The sequence below is a fragment of the Pelodiscus sinensis genome, chromosome 3, assembly GCF_049634645.1.
Source record: "Pelodiscus sinensis isolate JC-2024 chromosome 3, ASM4963464v1, whole genome shotgun sequence".
In the NCBI taxonomy this organism is placed as follows: domain Eukaryota; kingdom Metazoa; phylum Chordata; order Testudines; family Trionychidae; genus Pelodiscus; species Pelodiscus sinensis.
Window position 1 is genome coordinate 54270341 of NC_134713.1, and position 19361 is coordinate 54289701.

The window sequence follows — 19361 nt, forward strand, 5'->3', positions numbered from 1 at the left end:
TTAAATGTCTCACCAGCAAAATGTGACAAGGAAGATGGACTTTTAAAATAACAGGGTATGTGATTGGTTAATAATACTAAGTTCCGTGGAATGGTTCTGTTGTAGAATACCTGTCAGAGAGTTATGTAGTCCACTGATTGGCTACTAATGACTAGTTAATTATTTACTGATTGGCTCACATTCAGTACTAGGGTACAGATTTAAACGTATACAACAGGCAAATTAAAATTAGTAATAGATGACAAATATTAACAGACCATTTACAAAAAAACCAATAAAAAAGTCTCTAGTCACTTAAAAAATTTATGGCCAGTCCATAGATCTTCAGAGAACATGTCAAGGAACAAATATCAAATTAAAAACTGAGAAGTAAATTACACAATTTGAAGTTGTTTCACTCCAGCTTACTGATCTCTGGTATGGTATCCTCATTTTTTTTTTTTTACTTATGAAGATTATGGCTTTTTTATAGTTCTAAAAATTCAGGTCTGTCCCAGACTGCAAATATGAGAGGTTCAAAAACAATAAGTGAGAGACTCATATCGCAGAATAATTGCTTCAGCCTGGCAAACAATAGCTTTTGAATTTTCTTTAAAGAAATACAATGTAAACTAGGTACATGCTAATTCTTTTTTTGCCCTGGAATTTAAATATGACATCTGAGTTGTCTGCTTTATTCTGCATCTAGGAAGACTTTCAGTTTAAGGTGCTTCAGCCCCCCCACCCCACTCTAACCCAATGTACCCACCTCTTCTCCAGAGCCAGGCACTCCTAGCCTCCCTGCTTATTCAAGTAGGAATAAGAAATCCTCCGGAAAAGGCTTTATTTTCCAGAGAATAAAGTCTAGACTGGCGCTTTTCTCCGGCTTTTCCCCCTCAGATTTGCCTGTTCCAAAGTGCTACATTAGCATCCCTTTTCCGAAAGGGGTGCCAATGTAGATGTAGCCCCCATGTTTCTATGAATCTATAACTTTTTGATATTGCTGCCAGGGAAGTTGTCAACTGAAAAAAATTGCTGTCAAAAGCTCTAAATCCAGTTTAATCTATGTTTTATGCTGCTATCAGGGACAAGTAACTCGTTCAGTCTCAGATTGGTGAAATGGAGTGCACAGAAAACTTATTTCAAGAAGGAAAATCATCCCCTTTCCTGGCTATAAAAGCAGTGAATTGTTAAAGCTTAGCTTAGTAAAATGGAATGTTTATGTGTAACATTTAATTTAATAACTAGGGGTATGTCTACATAAGAACATAAGAACATAAGAACGGCCGTACTGAGTTAGACCAAAGGTCCATCTAGCCCAGTATCCTGTCTACCGACAGTGGCCAGCACCAGGTGCCCCAGAGAGGGTGGACCGAAGACAATGATCAAGCGATTTGTCTCCTGCCATCCCTCTCCAGCCTCTGATGAACAGAGGCCAAGGACACCATTTTATCCCCTGGCTAATAGCCTTTTATGGACCTAACCTCCATGAATTTATCCAGCTTCTCTTTAAACTCTATTATAGTCCTAGCCTTCACAGCCTCCTCTGGCAAGGAGTTCCACAGGTTGACTACACGCTGTGTGAAGAATAACTTTCTTTTATTAGTTTTAAACCTGCTACCCATTAATTTCATTTGGTGTCCTCTAGTTCTTCTATTATGGGAACTAATAAATAACTTTTCTTAATCAGCCCTCTCCACACCACTCATGATTTTATAGACCTCTATCATATCCCCCCTCAGTCTCCTCTTTTCTAAACTGAAAAGTCCCAGTCGCTTTAACCTCTCCTCATAGGGGACCCGTTCCAAACCCCTAATCATTTTAGATGCCCTTTTCTGAACCCTTTCCAAGGCCAAAATATCTTTTTTGAGGTGAGGAGAGCACATCTGTACACAGTATTCAAGATGTAGGCGTACCATAGTTTTATACAGGGGCAGTAAGATATTCTGGGTCTTATTTTCTATCCCTTTCCTAATAATTCCTAGCATCCTATTTGCCTTTTTGACTGCCGTTGCACTCTGTGTGGAAGTTTTCAGAGAACTGTCCATGATAACTCCAAGATCTCTTTCCTGATTTGTCGTAGCCAAATTAGCCCCCATCATACTGTACGTATAGTTGGGGTTATTTTTCCCGATGTGCATTACTTTACACTTATCCACATTAAATTTCATTTGCCATTTTGTTGCCCAATCACTCAGTTTGGTGAGATCTTCTTGGAGTCCCTCACAGTCTGCTTCTGTCTTGACTATCCTAAACAGTTTTGTATCATCTGCAAACTTTACTACCTCACTGCTTACCCCTTTCTCCAGATCATTTATGAATAAGTTGAAAAGGATTGGTCCCAGGACTGACCCTTGGGGTACACCACTAGTTACCCCTCTCCAATCTGAAAATTTACCATTTATTCCTACCCTTTGTTTCTTGTCTTTAACCAGTTCTCAGTCCAAGAAAGGACCTTCCCTCTTATCCCATGGCCACGTAATTTACACAAGAGCCTTTGGTGAGGGACCTTGTCAAAGGCTTTCTGAAAATCCAAGTATACTATATCTACTGGATCCCCCTTGTCCGCATGTTTGTTAACCCCTTCAAAGGACTCTAACAGATTAGTAAGACAGGATTTTCCTTTACAGAAACCACGTTGACTTTTGTCCAACAAATTATGTTCTTCTACATGCTTCACAATTTTATTCTTCACTATTGTTTCGACTAATTTGCCCGGTACTGAAGTTAGACTTACCGGTCTGTAATTGCCAGGATCGCCTCTAGAGCCCTTTTTAAATATTGGTGTCACGTTGGCTACCTTCCAGTCATTAGGTACGGAAGCCGATTTAAAGGATAGGTTACAAACCACAGATAATAGCTCAGCAATTTCCCATTTAAGTTCTTTTAGAACCCTTGGATGAATGCCATCCGGTCCCGGAGATTTGTTAACATTAAGTTTTTCTATTTGTTCCAAAACCTCCTCTAATGACACTTCAATCCGGGACAGTTCCTCAGATTCATCACCCACAAAGGACGGTGCAGATTCAGGAATCTCCCCAACGTCCTCAGCCATGAAGACTGAAGCAAAGAAATCATTTAGTTTCTCCGCAATGGCTTTATCGTCCTTGATGCTCCTTTTATAGCTTGATCATCTAGGGGACCCACAGGTTTTTTAGCAGGCTTCCTGCTTCTAATGTACTTAAAAATATTGTTATTTCTTTTTGAGTTTTTGGCTAGCTGTTCCTCAAAATCTTTTTTTTGCTTTTCTTATTACATGTTTACACTTGATTTGACAGTGTTTATGTTCCTTTCTATTTATCTCACTAGGATTGGACTTCCACTTCTTAAAAGATACCTTTTTGTCCCTCACTGCTTCTTTTACATGGTGGTTAAGCCATGGTGACTCTTTTTTAGGTCTCTTGCTATGTTTTTTAATTTGGTGTATACATTTAAGTTGGGCCTCTATTATGGTGTCTTTAAAAAGTTTCCATGCAGCTTTCAGGGATTTGGCTCTAGTAACTGTGCCTTTTAATTTCTGTTTAACTAACCTCCTCATTTTTGCGTAATTCCCCTTTTTGAAATTAAATGCCAGGGTGCTGGACTGCTGAGGTGTTCTTCCCACCACAGGAATGTTGAATGTTATTATATTATGGTCACTATTCCCAAGTGGTCCTGTAACGGTTATATCCTGGACCTGATCCTGCACTCCACTCAGGACTAAATCGAGAATTGCCTCTCCCCTTGTGGGTTCCTGCACTAGCGGCTACATGCGGCACGGACTAGCTAGTTCGGATTAGGCTTCTAATCCAAACTAGCTGTACACCTCGTTCCATGGATTAGAAGCCTAATCCGAACTAGCTAGTCCGTGCCGCATGTAGCCGCGCGGCACGGGGTCCGAACTAGCCGGCATTTAAAAATGGCGCCGGCCGGCTTCATGCAAATGAAGCCCGGGAAATTCAAATCCCGGGCTTTATTTGCAACTGCGGATGACTACATTACCCCCGCTAGTTCGAACTATCGGGTAGTGTAGACATACCCTAGAATAGGCTTAAGTCCAATAAACATAGTATCGGGCATAGAGTAAAATGCAGTATCTGTCATTTCTTTAAAATACCTAATACTGAGGAAATGGTAGACCATAATAGAACCTTTTCAAAATTACATGGAATATTTGCAAGGAATAATGGCAGCTATTCCATTGGTCACTGCTCTCAACTTGAGATTGATTGCTCAGAATTCGGACAATCTGAGTTTATCTTGTGCTAGAATTCATTTGCTAGGAAAAATAATTCTTTATATAAAAAGATACCTCCAAAGCTTGCTCTTGCTGGGTCTTCTCTTCCTTAACAAGACATTCAGAACTGGATTTGAAAGTAGCCATCCTCTACAAAGAATTCAGAATCCAATTACAGAGGCAGACAGATGAAGTGGAATTCAGTTGCAAATTCACCACAATCAATTTAGGACCAAATAAAGGTCTTAACTGGTAAATGCATTACAAAAGCAATTTTCCCTCTCTGTATATTCACATTTCCACACCAAATGCTGTGAATGACCCACCTTCAGCCTGACTTGATTAGCTTCATTAACCCAAACAACTTCTTCTTTATATATAGCAGGGGTCAGCAACCATGCAGACGGCATGCGACCGGATTTTTACTGGTGCAGGGTGGGAACTCAACCCTGACTCTCTTTCCCCTCACAGCAAGAGCCTGCGCTGCCACTTGAGTCTTGTGGTCAGTGCGCAGCCACAGCACTAGTCCCGGGGAGCAGGCAGAGAGGCTGCAGAGGGGGCGGTGTACCAGGCCAGCACACATGTGCTGCTCCCATACATATCTGGGTTTCCAGGCTGTCTCTGCCTCACTACCCCTGCTCCATTGCTGGAGGAGCAGCCACATGGCCCAGCCACTGGAGCTTATCCAGCAGCACTTACTCACATGCCCACCACCACCAGCAGCAGCAGCAGCAGCAGCTCACCTAGTTTCACCTGCTCACTGCTGTTGCCACAGGATCACTTCTATAGTGGAGTTGGGTGGAGAAAAGGGAGAGCACAGACCGCTGGCTGGTACAGGGGAGTAGCCCCACAAAGTAATGGAGCTGTGGTAGTGGGGCAGAGGCACCTGGCAACTCACCTGGGGACGGGGCAGCAAGTTTGAAACTGCATGGGCTGGGTGGGGGAAAGCAGTTGGGAGGGAGCTGGCATTGGGGCGAGGTGGAGGCAGGGAGGTAATTTGCCTATGCTGTGAGGTGGGGAAGGTGTGGGTGATTTGTGCTTTAGTTGGGAGTTAGAACTGGACAGTATGCTGGTACTTGCTACTTCAAGAATCAGGATTTTATCCCAGTCCCCACCTGGGCTAGGGGGGAGCAAATTCCACAGGGGTTGGTGAGTGCTGGCATCTGTATAGTGTCTGACTGAGCACTCAGAGGCTTGTCTGCTGCTTAAAGTATCAAACTGTGAGCCCGGGATCGGAGAATTCAGCAAGGCAAAGCAAGGTCAAGAATCACACTAAATGGTAAGATCTGCATCTTAATTTATTTATCAATGAAACTGCTGTAAGTAGGATTATTATTGACTTTAAAAAGTATCACCGGAACTCGGACCCAGACATACAGGTGAACAAATTAAATTTCAGCACATGACTTCTGAAAGGTTGCTGACTCCTGGTATATACAGGGCTGGATTAAGGCATGGGCTAGCTGGGCAGCTGCCCGGGGCACCAACCTATGTGGGGAGCGCCTGATGGCAGCTGTAAGGGGTGCACAGCGCCCCTTATAGCTGCTATCAGGCGCCGTGCGCCCGGCTCCCAAATCGCGGGCTGCAGAAGCTCCCAGCTGCCACCCTGCAGAGGCCGCCCAGGGCGGGGGCCGCATTAACCCCCGCAGCGCCGGCCAGCAGTGCCCTTTCCTTCTGTGGCTGCGGGTCCCTGCACGGCCAGGCTTGGCCAGCCCCAGGCGGCCCTGGGCTGCGTGCCAGTGGTGGTAGGCAGGCTGGGCTGGGCTGGGCTGCGCACGTGTGTCCTGCCGCCGCCAGCTCCGTGCGCCCTCCCCCACGCGCCAGGCCGGGGCAGGGCCACGCATGCGCCCTCCCCCACGCGCTGGCATGGGGGTGGAGCCACGCATGCGCCCTCCCCCAACCTGGGGCGCAATTAAACTGTCTGCCTGGGGCACCAGAATAGTTCAGTCCGGCCCTAGGTATATACCCTTGCTTCTGTAACTTCCACTCCAATCCATCTGTGAAGTCGGTTTTACCCATGAACATTTGCGCCCTAACAAAACTGTTAGTCTTTTCAGGCATGGCTGCTTCTAGGGTTCCTCTCTCAAGGTTGCTCAGTTCACATTCTAGATCTTTTCCTCCAACTAGACAGTTATTCCTTCTCACTTACCTTTGGCTGTGATAACACGTCAATTGCCTCAATTTATTTAACCCTTTCAAAGAAGGATTAACTCCTCCCTACGACATGAGCTATTTCTGGCAATTATTGATTGCATCCAAACATCAGTTTAACATATTTAACTTTTGTTACACGAAGAACAGAACTTATCATTGAGCTACTCTGATTTTTCCAAGATCTTTTTTGTTAGAGGAACAAGCAATCTCAGAGCCCATCATCATATAGCAGAAAGGCACCATCAAATAGCAGAAAGGTAGATTCGTAATCCCAGGGTGCATTACCCGAGAATTGTCCAATTAAATTTCAACTTCCTTTTGGTTTGCAATCTCTTTGTTTGCTAAGCTACACACAGTTTCTCAGAGTTGTAACTTTTTTAATGGGGAAGGAAGAAATATGACCTTCATAGCCTGCTTTGTGCTCTTCCACGTGTCTGCTTCAACATATAGCTAAAACACAACAATTAGCAGAAGTAACCCCTTTGGTATGACCACTGGACTGAGAACCAGAGATCCTTTGCATCAGGAGTCATTACTTCATCACGACACAACCTCCCCATACACTCCGGCATCACCCTGCAGAGTTACCTTTTTTAAAAAGGCCACTTTCCACTAAGAGTCATAAGCTGCTATCCAGTGTTGTTTTCCCTATCTTTTCATCTGGAATCTGTTAAACAGTAGGGATCTTTCAATCAGGCCCCTTCTTTCCTCCATATTGAGAACTCCTTTGTTTACTTTTTCATCTAAGCCCAGCTCAGACTTTCCACACAGAGTCCTATAAATTGTGGAGAGTGACCCCTTTAATTCTCTCCTCCCTTTCCCTACTTAGCATTTGAGATTTATGGGGCTGCCACTCCGTTGTAGCTCAATATGCTCACCCATATTTCATCAGACAATGAGGATGAAGTGTTTAAACTGGAGCTGCTCCTAGATGAATGCAGGAAGTTATGTACTTGCTCCATTCAGTCCTGATCTGACCTTCCTTCTTAGATTCCACCAAGTTCAAGGCTGTGTAGTCTATTCAGATAGGTTCTAACTCCCACTATGCTTCAGAATCTTTGAGACTGACTCATGAGGTTTAATATAAGGCAACAACATTCTTTTGAAATCTTTCTTCAAAGCCATCAAAATCAAGCCTGGACAATTGGACAGAACAAATACCTACATTTGTTTTACATTTAAAGATGAACTCTGGCATTAGAATTGTATATTAACCAATGGCTTCTTCATATACTTTTGCTTCAGATAAGACACATTAAGAATATTTCATTTCACACAACATATTTTAAGCCTCTTTTGCACAATCACATATGTTTATTGGTCTGATAAGCCTAATGGATCAGTGAGATCTAGGATAGAAAACATATTAAGTCAGCAATTGTGTTAACATTTCTTTAATTGATCTGTTGTTTGTCACCAAAGAATGCTCATTAATGTATCCCATATGTTTAGAAAGGAGCAAACAGAAATATGAGTGATTAATGCCTTCACCTTGAAGGAAACTTTAATCATTTTATTCCACATGTTTGTTTGCAGGTCATCCTGAACTTTATAGACCGTAAATCACCATCAATAAATCAGCAGTCAGCCTACTGCAATGTTGGCAGTGTCTTTTAGGAGAATAATGCACAAATTAAAAGTTCCATCAAGGATTATGTGCATAAAGAGGCAACAGAGATTGTACTTTATTTTCATATTAGAATAAGAGGACAACAGAATAAAATAAATAAAAAGAAGTTTCCGAGGAAGAGCACAGACTGTACGTCTCTTTGGAGAGTCTGCCCTACTATCCAAGAATAAAAGTGGCTTTTAGATTCTGAATACCAGGATAGACGTTTAAAAGTACAGTGCACAGAAAACCAAAACATTACAGTCCTATAGCTAAATATGGCACTTAAGAGTTACTACTATAACCTGTGATCCTGGAGAAAAACAGGAAGCAACCAAAGGAATTAGGAAGACTGGAAATAAAAAGGAATGACCCATTGCACTTTTATATATTGGATAGAAACCTAGTTCTTCTATCTGTTTTAATCCAATAAACAAAAGTATTTTAGCTACGTTCAGCCCTGACGTATCTCCACCAAAGTTAATGATACTGGTCTACTTTGTGATATGCTCTGATCTGAAATATGAGCCATGCTATACAAGAGCTAAGCATTATTATTTATTAAGGAAACTAAACAGGACACACAGGGCTAACAGAATGTTGCAGATGTTTTGGGTTAATGAAGAAGTTTAAGATTGCTTGTCTTAGATTTAGCTTACAAGATTTTTGGGACAGAGATCACCTTTTCATTATGTATATTTACACCATCTAGCAAAATAGAACTTGGGATCCTTGATTGGCGGTTTCTAGGTGTTAAATAAATAAATAATATGTATCTTCACTGACATTATAAATCAGCGGTTCTTTGTTATGTCAATACTTGAAATTACATAACTTCATTGACTATAATGTAACTTGTAGGCTGAAATCTTGCTTGAATTGAATGAGCATGGGATTGGGCGAGAGTACATGTATTGAGTGAAATAATCTAACTACAATTTTGTATTTCTTGATTTGTTTTTCTATAGGATCAAACCCATTATCAAAGATTTACTGTGATGGAATATGGTAAGTATGGTCCAGGTGCAAGACAGAAACTTGTAATTCTTTTTTGGGAATGGAAAAGCATTATATTGCGTCAAGAGGACAATAGTGTCCAAGTGGTACATTGATGGGTATCTTTTTTAAATTTACATCACAATTATTCCTATACTTCAAATTGAATCCAGTGGAACAGGATAATTTGATTCTCCAGGTATCAATATCTGGTATTGAAACTCTGGGAGCTAAACAGTTACTTGGTGACTTATGGACATGAAACCCCACTTGCAACTCCTATATCTCTGAGACTGACCCACAGCTTGCAGAATCAGGAGTCTGTTCATCAAAAAAAATCACTTTAATCAGTTGTTGTACTGTGTATTTAAGATGCCTACAATTTTCCTGTATCAGAAGCCTTTGTATTATTGAAAAAAACTGAGAGCCAGTTGTTTAAATTGCTGTTTTGTGTGAGCCTTATTTGTGTTCACTCCTCATGCTCACAACACTAGCCAGGATTCCTTTACCCAAATTCATGTTTTGGAAAAATCTGCCCCTGAATATTCCCAGCATGATATTTAGAACATGGCTGTTCAGTTAGGAAAAGTATTTTGTCAATGTTATTTAGCAGTTTAATCAATGATATTTTAGATGAACTAGAAAAGTTGTAGAAAAAACAGTGAAGACTTCGGTTTGCCAGTATCTTACGAAGAGCAATCAGAGGACATAGATTGTGTGGGATGTTCCCTGCTTCTCTGAATGGACAATTCCTACTCTGTGCTGTGAATAAAGGCATAACTGTAACTGAAGTGAAACCCTATAATCTCTGGGTCTTTTAAGTTTACTGGCTGTACTGTAAAGGACTCAGTTGGTTGAACAGTTTTTGGTTTTTCAAGTATGACCAAAAAGAGAGAGAGGAATGATATATTAGTCCTCAGTCCTGCAAGTGTCTCAGCACAAATGGACCTCTGTCTGCTGAGAGTCTCATCAAAGTCTGTGTGGCATTGCATGGGTGTAGCAGTTTGAGTGTGTGGCTCTCAGGGCAGGATCAATATTACATGCTACCAGTTGTGGTTCAAAACATAGGTCCTGTGGGAAGCTGTAGTAATTCAGTCCGTATTACAGTGAAATCACTCATCCATCAGAGTGATGGGAGAATCCATCATAATTACACTGATATATCCCCGTGAAATACAATTGGCATTTGCTCTCATTAGTATAAATTAATTTTTTTATATGTTTTAATGTTAGCTTTTGATTTTTTGTAGTGTTACCAAAATTTGAAGTTACTTTAACAACATCATTATACTATCCTTTGAAAGAGAAAGAATTTACTGGTACTGTCACTGCAAAGTAAGTTAAATCATACATTTACAGAACTTTCTCACTGGGTAAATGTCATTTATATAATATTCACATGTTATTTTATATTGGAAAATAGTTATGTATTTTAAAAAGCGATGAATGAGTGTTTCATCCCATTTCTTATTTAGACATTATTATTATTGAACATGAGTGTTTGTTTAGTGTGGCACAAACATGGGGCATCACCAGAGAATTTAGAACCTACTTTTAAAAATGTCAGATTACTTCTCCTAAGGTGACGGGAAAATGAGGTTAAAGGAGGAATCATATTCATTTATAGCTCAGTTTTACCTGAAATAGTTCAGCCTGCATGTCAGCGCATTGAAATTGTAGGTGACGAGGGAGGAACCGATATGTAGTTGACATTTATAAAGTATTTTGAAATTCTTAGATGCATGTTTCTGCATTAATACTAAATATTGTCACTCTTAAAGGTTTATAAAGATTTCTTAATTGTAGCTGCTTCTCGTTCATTTACTTTAGAGTTCTCAGCAGTGTTCCTCTAAATCACTGTTTTAAATCTTTTACAGTCCCCTGTTGGACAATCCAGGAAAGTTATGCACTGTGCCAGGCTCTTTCAGTGATTTGTGGTATAGGTTGTGCCTCTCTAAACTGGGACTCTGATGTCCAGCAACATCAGCTGCTGCCAGCTGTAGCCAAGCTGCCAGACACTGGCCCTGGCCAGGAGTCCTTGCCAGACCACAGATGTTCTTGGACCACAGACCCTAGGCTGGGAGCCCTGCTGGGGTAGAGAGCAATGCCGCGGCTGACATTTGGGCAGTAGGGCAGCAGTGGGGGCAGCAATCTGGCTGGCAGTTGGGCAGCGGGTCTGGTATCATGCCAGCAGTTGGGCAACCCAGCAGCAGGGCCGGTCCAGAGTCAGCAGCAAACTAGTAGTGGGCCATCTTGGGGTGCTGGCTGGGGCCTGCACTAGGCCTCTGGCAAGCCTGGCCAGGGCCAGCAGCTTAGATGGGCCAGAGGCAGAGGGGCTGGCTGGGTTGGAGGCTGGTCTTCTTTTGAATGTTGTGTTCAATGCTATATTTCTTTGTCAAAGTTGGACATCCAAGCTCTCCAGCCAGTGAACAGCATCGCTGGCTAGATTGTGGATATCTTCCAATGAGCCAGTGAGGAGGCTAGTGACAGGGGACCTCCCCTGGCGTGGGAAGTTTCCTTTTTCCGGACCGGTTAGGTCCCAAGGGGGTCCAAAAAGGAAGGTGAAACCTGTAGTGTCATTGGGTTGTGGGAGTGAGAATAAGATCTAGTCCTCACATGTCTCTCAAATAGAGCATTCTGTGATCTCCAAAGGCAAATGGACTGGAGAGTCCAAGAAGATTGGGAACAGCAAAGTCCCTTGTAGTCTTTGTTACATAGAAGGCACTCACATACTACAGAGATGAATGGACTTAAAAACCCATAAAATAGATACAGTCATGCCTGGAATTTGCCTGTTTGAGCTGGGGTTCAGTGTTATGTAGAGAGGTTTATTAATTTTTCCATTTAACTGTGGTAGAATGGTTACAGTTATGACTGACAGTTGCAAGACAGGCTAGTTTGTATGCTATAGGATTCTGCCATTTGAATCCCTCATAGTCCTGAAATTTTATTGGTCCTAATTGTACAACATGCATGGCTTCCTCTCTAGTAATATTTTTATGAATAAAAAAGCATGGAGATTTACACTATCTTCAGATTTGTCAATGTCTCTTTTATCATCTTAGTAATATTTCCAAATTGAGATTTGAAACACAAAAGGATGTTGCCCAATCACTCTATCATTTCTAGGACTGATTATAGCTGATTGATGTAACTCATTCTATTTTTAGGTATTTCAGCCTATCCTCTAATAGGGATGTAAAATCCTGTTTAATTGTTTAACCGGTTAAACATAATGTTTAACTGGTTAACTGATTACAGAGGGACTAGGAGGGGGCTACTCTAGCCCAGCCTGAGCAGCCTCTGCCTGTGGCCCCCCCTTAATGCGGCCATGAACGGTGATGCTTACAGGTTTCACCAGTCAATCTTTCACATCACTATCCTCTAAAAAACTAGTTGCTGCAGAATGCTGTTGTGAACATTCTTTTTGGAACTAGATTTTTGTTGATATTTTCTCTGAGTCTCTGTTTTATAATCTCTATAACAGTTGCCAGAGTATAGATTGTATTTAATGTGCTTACTTATAGACTTACTACCAATAATGACCCAGAATCACTCTTTGATTTGTTCTTTTTAATTGCCTTGCTGTTGAAGTCTGAGTCTGATTAAGCTATTGCTTTTTCTTAAACATAATCTGGAAGCATTTGTGGCAAAGCAGATTAGTATCTATGCTTCACAATAATTGGACTAAGCTTCCCAATGACATTAAAAAAACCTGAATTTGTTCTAGATTTCAGATTAAAAGTGAAAAGGTTTGTTTACTGTTTTTAATTACGTTTGTGTGGTGGGATGCCTGGGGATTTTTTTGAAAGAATGCTAGATCAATTTATTACTTTATGGTTACTTTTCTAAGCATATTTTAAAAATTAGGTCTGAATACATTGGGACCTCTCGGTCTGTATTAGATGCATCTGGTAAGATTAGGCAATGCTTGAAGAGAACACAAGACTCTCCCACATAGCCTTTTAACTCTGCTGCGCTACCGTTGTGTTACCTTCACAATTGGCATTTTAAAAGGGGACATGTTCTCATTTGTTGTGAATTAATCATACCGGGCTCGTCTACATTGGCCCCTTTTCCGGAAGGGGCATGTTAATTTCAGCGATCGTAATAGGGAAATCCGCGGGGGATTTAAATATCCCCCGCGGCATTTAAATAAAAATGTCCGTCGCTTTTTTCCGGCTTTTAGAAAAGCCGGAAAAGAGCCTCTACACTGGCCCCGATCCTCCGGAAAAAGCGCCCTTTTCCGGAGGATCTTATTCCTACTTCAAAGTATTTTGAAGTAGGAATAAGATCCTCCGGAAAAGGGCGCTTTTTCCGGAGGATCGGGGCCAGTGTAGAGGCTCTTTTCCGGCTTTTCTAAAAGCCGGAAAAAAGCGGCGGACATTTTTATTTAAATGCCGCGGGGGATATTTAAATCCCCCGCGGATTTCCCTATTACGACTCGTGAAATTAACATGCCCCTTCCGGAAAAGGGGCCAATGTAGACGTAGCCACTGATTATGAAATGATAAAATGTAAAAAGACTGGCCACGTGTTGTTTTTCTGCAGTTATTTTGATATTGATTGGTCTCAGGTTTTCCAGCACATTGCTATTGATGAAAAACATTTTATGATAATAATGGACTTCCAGTGGCTTTGGGGCAGCACTTCCCACTTCTGTGCACATCCACCCACCACTCATGAATTATGGGCTCATGCCCCTGATGAAAATCAACTTACGCCAGCTTTAAAAGTTTCACATAATTTCCAAGTACAAATGTGCTGTTGTTTTATTTAATACCATCAGATTATGTTTTTTATTTATTTCTCAGTCTTGTAAATTTTTAAGAACTCCAAAGCTATGTGAAAATGGTTCATATTATCTCTCTCACCATGTTTCAGGTATACTTATGGAAAGCCAGTGAGAGGAAGTGTAACAGTCACCTGCATTCCTGTGTCCTATTGGGGGAGCAAGAGAAATGTTACTAAAACACTGGAGGTGAGTCTTTGATGACAGTTTGTAGAGTCTTTGTGAATGTACGGACTTGCTTCTGCAGCCATGTCTCTGCCAATATGGACTATTGGAATAAACCCTCAATGACATGAATTATAGTTATAAACGCACATTCTGTTCCCTTTAGCAATCTTTTCTCCTTTGCCTTCTGTTGTGTTGCTCACACACTGCTCTTTGCTGATTCTCCTCTCATAAGCCACTCCAACCCTTTTTTCATATCACTTTCTGTACATGTGGAATGTTCCTTGGTTCTTAGCCAGTCACCCACATTCTCCTTCACACCCTCACCTTTTCCTGTATTTTTTCCATTGCTGGTCTCTATACCTACCTGTTTCCAAAATTTTAATGCATTTAATACATTGAAAAGAAAAAGCTAACAGAAATTCCTTCACTGTTATAGAGGACTAACACGGTGCATGTATCAGGCTTCAGTTAAGTTATGTGCAGCAATCAGTATGTTGGGGCCCCTGTCATAATCATAAAGCTGCATATTACTATTACACAGATATTAATAACTAATAAGCATATCTTAGGGTCTTTCATCATTGTAACCTTTATCATTTTGTTCACCTCTGCTCACTTTTTGTTTACTATAATCTCTCATTATGATATATCTCAGTAGATGCACAGTATTTTATTCATAGATTTTTAAGTCAAGAAGGGACATTATGGTAATCTAGTCTGATCTCTTATATAAACAGACCAAATATTTGACCTAGTAATTCTTGCATCAGGCCCATACTTTGCAGATGAGCTAAGTTATGTATTTTAGAAAGACATCCAATCTTGATTTAAAGACTTCCACTGATGGAAGATCACATCCTTTTACAGGATCAAATTCTAGGCAGAAATTTGTCCATTTGTATTTCACTGTAAAACACCATGAACGAATATTATGGCAGTGTATAGATAATGAATAATCATAATAAAACACTAAACATTTCCAGCATCAGTCTGTTATTGATGTATCAAGAATGATGATTGCCAAATAAGTGTTAATATCTTAACTCATTAACTGTAATTATAGTTTTGTATTGAGGAAACTCAGATTTAACTAGAAGTGATGGATGAAAAATGTTGTCCTGATTTTAAGTGCTTTGAGTTTTGATGACACCGCTGGAAAAAATCCAGTCAAACAAATAAGCTCTTTGTTTTCTCATTATAGATAAATGGGTCTGTGAACTTCACTTTTGACTACTTCAAGTTTGAAAACTTAAGTCCGACTCAAAATGGAGAGTATCAGCATGACATAGTTTACAGAGGGCCAACGGAAATTATAGCTGTAGTTAGAGAATCACTTACAGGTATGTAACTTACTATGTGATGTTGTTACAAACAATCAAGCCATATCTTAACAGTTTGTTTATATGTAAAAGGGCTTGAAAATATGTACTTTCAAATCAGGAAAGAGTAGGGAGCATGGCAAATGTGTGGAGTGGAGCAGTAGAACTCAGAGAAGTACCATACAGCCTCCCTGGTGCTGAGGGAAAAGGTGCCAATGTGTATGCTTGGATTATCAGGGCACTGGGATACTAAGTGGGAAGGATAGCAACGAAAGTGTGAATGGGGGTATTTGGAATTAATGTTTGAAATATAAGAGTTTTCTCTGTAATGTGAAGAGCTGGAAGAACCCTTTGAAAAGGATTATATATGAAATCATGTCTTCTGAAAACTCGTAATTTCCCTAACAGGAATCACCCAGAATGCAAGCACCACTGTGTTTCCAAAGCAGAATAACTACATCCTTGAATTTTCTGATTATGCTAGAGCTCTAAAGCCTTCTCTAAACTTCACAGCTACTGTAAGTTCTTCCATTTAATTATGATTTGTTCATCAAGTTAACTCTTGTGTAAGAAAAATAGTCAGTGTTCCTTGATGGTGCTGCTCAGCTAAAAATGTTTGCTTAAGGTTAGAGGAAATTTATAGAATTTTTCTAATGACTCCTTTTATTTCATTGCATTCATGCCAGCAGTTTTAGCATGAGTGTCATTTGCAGTAGAAAATTGTAAAATAATAGGAAACGTAGAGTAGAAATTGCCTCAGGTACAGGGGATATATTTGGAGATGGTTTGTGAGGGATCCCCAAGAAAAGATTTTTCACACATTTTTGGGCTTTGCATCAGGGTTGATTATTTTCCACTTTGAGACCCATATTTTTGTTTAGTCAGGACATTCTATAGCTAGTGTGGATTTTTAATAACTCTGTTAGCTAATGAATCTCATGCTTTTACTAACATATGCTTAATACTTAGCATTCAAATGTTTTATAGAATCTCATAGAACTTGTTTATCCAAACACCACCTTATGCACAAATCTCTGCTTTCTGGAATTGGGTTATGTCCTCTGTGTTTTTCCATTTATCTAAACCCCTGTCATCTGACTAAATCTCTTGTTCCTGTTTCTAGGCATGTAAAAGGGTTTCCACTCTGTGACAATGTAAGCATTTAACAGACAACCACAATTGCACCATATAAAAGGGAAATAATTTAAAGCTTGTTGAAATGAGCTGACATGAATCTGTGAAAAGCTTGAATCTAGGTAGATAAATGACAAGTGTTTAATATGAGCATTGATAGCAAACTAGCCTAATCTCACCATTTAGCTGAAGGCTATGGCTTCAAAACAGGCGTCTCTGGCTTTTTGGTCCATCTCCCTTCCTTTGCCATCCTCTTAGCTTGCTCCCAGTCTGCATTCACCTCATCCTCCAAAGCAAGATGCTGAGGGAGCTATTGGAGGAAGATTGCACCAGTGCTGAGCAGCTGCCAAGTGAAGAGAGGGAATGTCAGCAGTCCAGAGGGGTGAAGGAGATATGAGAGTCTGGTGGGAGGGATAGACTTTTACATGAGGGCGGGAGAAAAATGAATGACATATGAGTTGGGGATGAATGTTAGATGGAAAAAAGACTGGAAATGCAATAGCAGAAGGTAATTGATGGAGTTGAAGTGAAGTTGTATGCTGGAGGTATTCATTTTGGACTTCATACAAATTTTGGACAGTTTCTTTTTCCTGTTCCCCATATTATAACTTAGACATTGCAATAACTGTTGTAGCTACGGGTGCTCAATGTGCATACTTAGCTGTGGGATGCTGTGGTGGTTGCACAGGAATACTAGAAATCTTCACAGTTGGAAAGGAGGAGGTTTCCTATTGTGCCTGCTTTGTTTTGCTTCCCATTCCATTTACCTGTCAGAGTCAGTGACATAAAATCATAGAAACATTGGAAGGTACCTTGAGATGTTGTCTAGTCCATGCCCCTGTGTAAGGCAGAAACAAGTAAACCTAGACCATCTGTGATAGGCGTTTGTCCAAACCATTCTTATAAAGCACCAGTGATGGGGATTCCACCCTTCTCTTGGAATTCTACTCCAGTGATGAAGTATTCTTACAGTTAGAAGTGTTTCTTAATAGCTAACCTAAATCTCCCTTATTCAGATTAATCCCATAACTTTTTGTCCTACCTTCAGTAAGCATGGAGGATAATGATCATTGTACTCCTTTTAGAAGCCCACAACCTGCTATCAGGTCCTCTCAGCCTTTCCCCCCCCTGTTTCAAGACTAAACCTGACCATATTTTTTAACCTTTTATCATTTTTGTTGCTCTTCTCTGGACACTCTCTATGTGAAATTTCAGAACGGGAATTTGATTTACGGAATTGAGGTGTCATGATAGACGTATTACAAACCTGAAGATGACCGTGGTTTAAAGATACAACCATGTCATTAAAAACAAATGTATGATTATGTCTTATGCATCCTGGATTTGTGTTCTGGTCTGTCTTATAGACACTTCCTTGTGTTTTGTTATTAGCTAAAAGTGACACGTCCTGACAACAATCAGCTGACGGCCGAAGAGAGACAAAATTATGTCACAATCATTGCAGAACAGTCGGACACAGTTCCTCACCATGCTATGTTTTCAAAGTATGAAAATGAAGCTAGGCAGCAGAGAAATGAGACAGTGCTTTTCTTAAATTACACTGTCCCGGAAAATGGAATCATCTACATTGAAGTCCCAGTTCTGGCTAATACGATGAGTCTGCTCATTAAGGTATTGTTTACATACTGAAAACTCAGAGTACTGATCTAGCATAGTTCAAAGAATAAGATAAACAGTGTATTGCTTCTGACTTCTGCAACAGTTGGTGCAGGGAGCAATTATTTATTATTTGTATTACAGTAGCACCTAGGCCACTGTCCCACACACCACATACGTAGAAAAAGATAGTGCCTGACACTAAGTATACAAGACAGACAATAGAAAGGAAATGATGGCACATAAAGGCACATAAAGGTGAAATGGCTCACTCAGGGTATAGCTAGACTGTGTGAGTTTTTTGGGTTACCAGAGGTATCCAGAAAAAACTCCACCGCGTCCAGAGAATGTGTTTGTTCTTCCGCATTTTTTTGCAGAAGAGCAAACGTGCTCTTTCCAAAGCCCCTGTATTCTTCGTTCTGCCAGGAAGAAGGGGGCTTTCGAAAGAGGGTTTTTTTCCACCATTTGGCACAATCTAGACAGGCCAAATATTGGAAAAGCCTCTTCTGATAAAAGTATCGGAAATGCAACGCAAAAGACGGAACGCATTTTGCATAGCTTTTTCTGACAAATAGATGTAGTCTAGACGTACCCTCAGTGTCAATCAGTAATTCAGTGTCAGAGCCAGAAATGGAAGGCAGGTTTTCTGTTTTGCAGGCTAGTGTCTTCTCCACTCAACTGTGCTGACAGAATTCTAGTCCTTATGTGGGAGCTTGAAGATACTGGTTTTTAGCACCAGAAGAAGAGGAGGGAAGGTGTAAATCTAGTTATATTTTAGGTGATTCCTGGTCTGTTTGCATAGCTCCCTTGATGAAAGGCACAGTGAATGCTATCTCCTCTGAGAAGGGTAAGGGAGAAAAAGGTGACAAAATAAGAAGGGGGATTAATATTCTGGTCAAGGCATGTATAGTGTGACAAGACTCTGAGATCTTTGGAAAATTTCATTTGTTTGAGTTTGAGCTATGTTGTTGTTTCTGGATGAAATCCAGGGGACCAGATTCTTCTGTAGCTCATACCAGTGTAAACCTAGAATAACTTTGTGAGTTTCAGTAGAGTTACTCTGCATTTATGTCAGTAGAACTGAATGGAAACAGGTCATGATAAGAATAACTATGGTTAATATAAACTAATGGGAGATATGACAAACCAAGGAATTACAAATGTTATCAATGATATTGCTTTAAAAAAAGTTGAAAATTAATCAACACTCAATTGCTTATTGAGTCATTGTTTAAAAAACATACATGAGTACTATCAGAATGGCAGCCTTTGTGCCCTGCATGTCCTTTTTTAAGGGCCTTTCATAGAGTCCCTACAGTTTTGGTGAAAAATTGTTTTGTAATCCCTTTGCACAACTGGATTACTGGATCAGAGCCC

At 40.5% G+C, this 19361-nt stretch overlaps 1 protein-coding gene across 1 annotated transcript in view; it reads left to right on the plus strand.

The window, feature by feature from the left end:
- The window catches only part of CD109 (CD109 molecule), a 139469-nt gene that overhangs the window by 57754 nt on the left and 62354 nt on the right, over nucleotides 1-19361 (plus strand). The window contains exons 6-11 of the mRNA XM_075923776.1: nucleotides 8927-8966; nucleotides 10205-10289; nucleotides 13839-13935; nucleotides 15116-15254; nucleotides 15642-15751; nucleotides 17760-17999. Coding sequence (XP_075779891.1) covers nucleotides 8927-8966; nucleotides 10205-10289; nucleotides 13839-13935; nucleotides 15116-15254; nucleotides 15642-15751; nucleotides 17760-17999 — 711 coding nt within the window. The remainder of the gene's footprint in view (nucleotides 1-8926; nucleotides 8967-10204; nucleotides 10290-13838; nucleotides 13936-15115; nucleotides 15255-15641; nucleotides 15752-17759; nucleotides 18000-19361) is intronic.